Raw genomic sequence first — 6876 nt, forward strand, 5'->3', positions numbered from 1 at the left:
TATTAATTTTAAGGTGCAATTTATCAAAATCTACAGCAAGTATTATATTTTTCTTTTCTTCTTAGTTTTCTTTGGCACATTTCCTCGTTTGCTTCAATACAAAAGTGTAAGATTGATTTTACTCTGTAATACTGCAGGAATTCAAACATTTTTTGATAAGATGTAAGTGCAATTTTATGTATACCCAAGCTATTTACAAAAAAGTCTCATGTATGAATTTCCAGTTTTTTACAGTCAGATGGCTGATGAGTAGATATTGATGTGCAAGGCAAAAAAGTTTGTTCTGTACAGTGACTGAATGATGTCGCACCATATCATATGCAGCATTGTCTAAAATGCTTGACTCTATGGAATTTGATCATGAAGAAGCTTAGAATGGGGTTACTGTTTATGGTAAATCACCAGAACATAAGACTTCCTTAGTCCATGAATATTTATTAAAATGGTATGATATAGCAAGTAGTTTGGCACTGATATTCTGGTCTACATGGTGAGTCACAGGGCTAGGATTCAGAGTGACCTAGACAAATTGGGGGATTGGGCCAAAAGAAATCTCAGGAGGTTCAACAAGGACAAGTGCAAAGTTCTCCGCTTTGGACGGAACAATCCCACGCACCACTACAGGCTGGGGGCTGACTGGCTGGGCAGCAGCTCTGCAGAAAAGGACCTGGGGTTGCAGTGGACAATAAGCTGAATATGAGCCAACAGTGTGCCCTTGTTGCTACCGGCATACTGGGCTGCATTGGTAGCTGTGTTGCCATTAGGTCAAGGGAGGTGATTATTCCCCTCTATTCAGCACTAGTGAGGCCACATCTGGAGTACTGTGTTCAGTTTTGGGCCCTCCACTACAGAAAGGATGTGGACAAATTGGAGAGAATCCAGTAGAGGGCAACAAAAATGGTCTGGGGGCTGGGGCACCTGACTTATGAGGAGAGGCTGAAGGAACAGGGCTTGTTTTGTCTAGAGAAGAGAAGACCGAGGGGGGATTTAATAGCCTTCAACTACCTGAAGGGGGGTTACAAAGAGGATGGGGCCAGACTGTTCTCAGTGGTGGCCATGAACATCTCATGACACTGGCGGCTGGAGGGCCGTGGCGGTGCAGGCGGCGGGAGTGTGGCGGTGGTAAGCATGGAGCTTCCGCAGGTATCCGCAGTGCTGTTGGCGGCGGGGGGCGGGGAGGGGCAGGCGGTGACTGCCCACAGGCACTGCCAGCAGTGTCGGCAGCGCCTTTTCGTAGGGGGTGAACCGCCATGTTCGGGGGTGCAAGTGCACCCATGTGCACCCCCTACACGTCGCCAATGGTGGTGGCAGATGATAGACCAAGGAGCAATAGTCTCAAGTTGCAATAAGGGAAGCTTAGGTTAGATACTAGGAAGAATTTTCTCACGAGGAGGGTAGTAAAAGACTGGAACAGGTTACTCAGAGAGGCGGTGGAATCTCCATCCTTGGAGGTTTTCAAGACCCCACTAGACAAAACTTTGGCTGAGAGGATCTAGTTGGGGCTGGTTCTGCTTGGAGCAGGGGGTTGGATTAGATGACCTCCTGAGGTCCCTTCCAACCCTAATTTTCTATGAGACTATGAAACCAACTAGTTTGTGTAAAAAGCTTAACTAGCCAGTGACCTCTTTCTAGAAGAAAGGTGTGCTTCATATACACTGGATACTATTTATTTTTCTCAGCAGAAAATATCTGGAAGTCACTACAGATAGCTGTGCAGTCTATTTTTATCTTCATGACTTTTGTCTGCCCTGGGGCTGATAAATATTAGGCTAGAATAAGAGAAATACAATACTGAAGCTGATTAATTTCTGCCTCTAGTGGAAATGCACTAATAAGCCATCAAAGTGGACTTAAGTTGGCAGACAGTTTCACTTTGCAATAATTCTTCAAGTTAAAAAAATGTAGCAATTTGTTTCATATTTTAAGTTCAGTTTTGTTCACTGGCAATTCATGTGGAAAAAACTTAAATATGTAATGTTGTCATTTCTTCCTTGACTATTAACTTCCAATGCCCATAATGCTTAAAGAAAAATATAATCCCATAAATATTAGCACACTTATTGCAGGAACGTTCTGGTCAGTTCCCTTACTGAAACAGTCTGCCCCTGTGGTATTCAAATGGGCTTCAGAAATGAACTATTTGGCACATTATCAAGTTACAGTAGGCATTTGGAGTACCATGTCATTTTTTAAACTGTGAAAGGCAAAAGTACTAAAAGGACTTTCCATGCAGTGTGTGGTGGAATGGAAAAGAGATGCGAGACACTGCACTATGCCTGAGAAAAGCGCATTTCCTCCACTTCACTGTCCTGGTTCTAACATCCATCTTATGAGCATGCTGATTCCCAAGAGGAATTTCAATACCTCCACAATATTACACAATTTAAAAAAATTACATATTTTACAGCTTGCCATCTTATCAACCTGCCCACAAGTACCAGCTGTTGTGAATCCGAATAGTGGGGAAAAATCAGAAGTCTGTGTATCAAATCAAAGACACTCAAGTTTGTCATTAATATTTTCTTAATTATTCTTTAGCTTCCTAAGAGATTTCACATATGCTGATGTCCTTCAGTGTTCCTGTGTCTTCTGAAAGACACAGGCTTTAGAACTGCGATGTCTGGGTAAATGATATGGTGTCAGATTTATCTACAGCAAAACCTCCATTGATATAGGATTTCTTAGTCTCTGTGTCATCATTATCAAGTATTGTTGTTTCCAAAGCAAAAGGATTGACTATGTTGACTTCAGAAGTGACATCCATCTGCTCCAGCTCTCTTTTGGAGAGCTTCTCCACAATCCCTGCACCAAAGGCATCTCCAAGGACATTCACCATTGTTCTGAATCGGTCTCTATGGAATAAAAATACAGTCAGACAGGTTAACATTTCTGGGATAGGCCTTGCTAGAAACTTGCTTCCTGTTTAAATTTTAAAAATCATGTTTATTGGGTTTAAAATTAAATCACTACAGTAGACACTTAACTAATTGGTGTTACTGTTGATTTTTTATTGGGGTAGTAATGAACAGCAGACTTTTCATTGTCTTTTCTATAGGCTATGTTGTTTGAAGGAGCATGGAATAATATTATAAAGGGCCTATTTAGAAAGTTTAGATCACATTGCAGTTTTGTTGTTACAGAAGTCACAAGGTGGCACTATGACACACAGACTTACACATTCTTGTCATACAGAAAGCAGGCCAGGGTGGCACCTTAGGGTGTTTTTACATGTGCTCTGGGCGTGGTGGGGGAGATGCTTTAATTAGAGCAGCTCTGTTCTAGTTAAAGTGCCCAAAGCATCTCGTATATCTTTGTCCCCACGTTTCAAAATGCCGGTGGGGGCGCTTTATCTAAAACTCATCAAATGAGCTTTGACGTGCTTCCACTGCCATTTTGAAGCATAGGGACGCTGATGCATTAGATGTGGAGGCTGGCTGGAGCGCTAATTAGCATGCTCCAACAGACTTGATTAATTGAGTCGGGTCTACTGCACTGTAATTGCACTGGGTCAGAGCAGCCTTTCGGCACATGTAGGCACCCTAGACCAATTCTTTTATAACTCTAAGGTGTCACCCTGCCCTGCCTTCTGTCTGACTTCAGAGAAACATGACTAACTGTATCTCCAAATACTTTCCATGGGAGCACTGCTCTGATTTTGTAGATATGTTGTATTGCTGGTGGTTTTGTTTCTTTTTGGAGGGACCTGTAGTGAACAGGAGGAGAGTTTGCTCATTCAATTCTTGGGGAGAGTTGCTCCCCGGGAAATGGGCACTGGTAATTTTGCTGAGATTCCTGATAGAAGGAAATGTATGTGCTGTTTAACTACCTCTGTTTAAGGCCCAGTGTGTACTTTGTAGGTAAAACTACACTGGGGGCATGTACACAAGATGCTTCCTGTGCAGTACAGCAAATAACTGCTTAGTAAGCATCACTGTCTACATAGACAGGCTTTTACTGCACAGTAATTTGCTCTACTTGGCAGTTAATTTGCTACCTGCAAATGCAAGTAGCAAATTAACTGCCGAGTAATTACTGCACAGTAAGGCATGTGTAGATGGCTGACAGGGACCTGCCCCACCCCCGGAGCTCTTTCCAAGCTCCCTGCCCCCAGTTGGGGAGCTGGGGCTAGGAGCTCCCTGCTGCCAGGGCAGGGGGGCATTATCCCCTGCCACCAGAGCCTGGGGCCATTACCCCCTGCCACCAGAGCCTGCCCTGGCAGCAGGCAGCTCCTGGGGGCAGGGAGCAATCTCTGTCTGTAATTACAGCACTGTCTGTAATTACATGCACTGGAGCAGACTCTTTCTGGTCTCATGCTCCCTGCCAACCTCAGGGTTAGCACTGGGGGGGGGGGGGGGGGGAGCCTAGAGCTACCCCGTGGCTGCTGCGGGGGGACAGAAAAGGGTGGTGAGCAAATCTGCTCTCAAATGTGTGTACATGTACACTCCTGCCCAGGGTGTGTTTACTGCAGAGTCATTTACGCTGAAATAAACACACCCAGCAACATTTGCACATGCAGATGCGCCCACTGAGAAATAGTTAGTTTCTGTGCCACTGAGTGTTTTTATTCAAATTGGAAGCTGACTTGCCAGTTCCCAAATCTTCTACCTCTTGGCAGAGGTATGACAAAAGTTTGTCATTTAGCAGTGCTTGAACCATAGGACTGGGGCAGGGAATGGAGCAGGAACACGGAAAATGTAAAGTTGTCATTCCATTGTACCATTTTCCGCTCCAGAACCCTGGGGAATTTCAGGTCTTTCTGTAACAACATACAGGATTGTTAGTGAGTAACTATGTCAGGGTGTAAAATGATACATTTTAGGCAATAAGTATGTAAGTAAAAGTGTTAATAAATTACATGGCTTCCTAGTGTATGTTCCATCTGCTGAGGTGCTAAATGCTCTGACAGTGATTACTGCTGTATAAAATTAACCTTTAATTTGCTTTACACACCAAAAAATCCTTTGTTTGAAAAGTATCTTTAGGTCAGAATTTGAAATGAGACTGCCTGAATACTCAGGCTTTTTAAGGGGTGTGACTTAAGGTGTGAATAGATTGCTTCTATATATTACTTATAACCATAACCATGGCCACGGATCACACAGAAAAATAATGGCTCCTTGGATCCATTTAATGGATTATTGATTTCCTGGAGCATGTTAGTATTGTAAGCTACTGTTTACAGAACTAAGTTACAAAGTATAACCCCCCCCCCCCTTGGAATAAGGATCTGAAATATATTGGCCTGTGCCAGTAAGCCACCCTTTCAAAAACGAAGGGGGAAAAGAACGTCTGGCTCAGAGGTAAATGGGCGTCTGACAGTGGAATGCCAGAAATGTTAATTGTTGGCAGCTCAGTCTTAGGTCAGTGTGAGCAGTTATGCTGCAAAGCCATATGCAAGCCACATTGTCCTGACTGGTGCTACTTTCCCTTGTGTGGGTTGTTAGGACTTGAGGGCACATCCCATAGTTCTTTGTGCTTTGGTAAGCTGATCTACTTTATGGTTCTTTCCCAGTCAACTGTGGCACAACTGGTCTGTCCTTCTGGGTGCCAAAGTTGAACTGTGGGAAGGCACTGGTGGACTTGCAATCGAATAGTTTAGCCTGCATCCTCACCACAAAATGGGTAAGTTACCAAGCTGAGTGACTGTGACAACTGAATCTTATTTAAACCTCCAAGAGTGTCAGATAGGCCCACTATTAGACCACTACTAGACTTGGGTCAGAAGGCTTTGCGTATGGACAGAGATGAGGGATGGTTAGAGGAAATACTTGAATAAAGGCCTGAGTAAATGCTGCAACAGAAACATATCCCTATAGGTAGAGCTGTGCTGGAAGCAGGGAGGAAGAGGTACAGCATTCAGCCAGTGGTGACTGAAAGCATTATGCTTACAGGTACAGTGCCTCTGAGAAATACTGAGGACAGTACCGAAAAGCAACCCTTACTTTAGCTTTAGGAAAGAAATCAGCACTGAGGTCAATGCATCTGCCTGGTCTCTATCAACTGAGGATCTGGCCTGTAGCATGTGCTTCCTTGGCAAATCCCTCCCACAGAGATGATGTGAGAAGTGTAACTGAAGCAAATGTAATGGGGGTCTGACAGACCTGCTTCCATCTTGGTATCTGGTGAAGGCATTTTGGCTGCATCTAGACGTGTGTGGACATTTGGTTCCTTGGGGACAACTAGCGGCGGTGCACCTTGTGCTGTTTCAGTTGATTATTGTTAGCAGATGCTGCAGAACTATCGAGGAAGTCGTTTGAACAGCATCTTGTTATGTGTGTATCACAGATCACAAGGTCCTGTGGCTGCTAAGGAAAGTATAACTTCCCTTAGAAGCAAGGAATGGTAAAAAAAAAAAAAAAAAAAAAAAAAAAAGGAAAGCGGGAGGAGAGCAATCCAGCCTGGCCAGTGAGACTTTCTAACCGCTGCTGAGTTCTCTTGTTCAAGTGGGATAAACCTTGCCTGACTACCCATAGCTAACTTATTTGAGAACTAAGATAAGATTACTCCTTATTAACATCTAAGTAAAGGTTTGACAGAAGATGTAGATTTGTGTTGTCAGTCCATGTTCACTCCAGGAGTTACCAAATTCTCTATGACCTTCCTGGGAATAATAATAGGAAGCTGGCTACCTGTTCACTCCACTAAAAAACTGCTGGCTGGTTAGTTACTTTTTTTATTGGGGAAGCAGAGCAGTTCTAGCTGCCTTCTGTATATGAAGGTTTCTCAAGGTCTACCCCTCAGTATACCCATGCTGGGATGGCCATAATCTATGGAGCTGTATCAGAGCACACTGGTGTGAAATCACTCTAACATTGATGACATTTAAAAAAAGCAATCTATTTAAGATGAGTGAATAAAAAAAAAATGTGTCTGGCC

At 43.6% G+C, this 6876-nt stretch overlaps 1 protein-coding gene across 1 annotated transcript in view; it reads right to left on the bottom strand.

Annotated features, from left to right (window-relative positions):
* Nucleotides 1–1487: 1487 nt before the first annotated feature.
* Nucleotides 1488–6876, bottom strand: part of SLC1A1 (solute carrier family 1 member 1) — a 75991-nt gene continuing 70602 nt past the window's right edge. Inside the window, exon 12 of the mRNA XM_006025416.3 lies at nt 1488–2852. Within this exon, the coding sequence (XP_006025478.1) occupies nt 2606–2852 (247 nt within the window). The 3' untranslated portion in view covers nt 1488–2605. The remainder of the gene's footprint in view (nt 2853–6876) is intronic.

Source organism: Alligator sinensis, unplaced genomic scaffold (genome assembly GCF_000455745.1).
Source record: "Alligator sinensis unplaced genomic scaffold, ASM45574v1 scaffold392_2, whole genome shotgun sequence".
NCBI lineage: Eukaryota > Metazoa > Chordata > Crocodylia > Alligatoridae > Alligator > Alligator sinensis.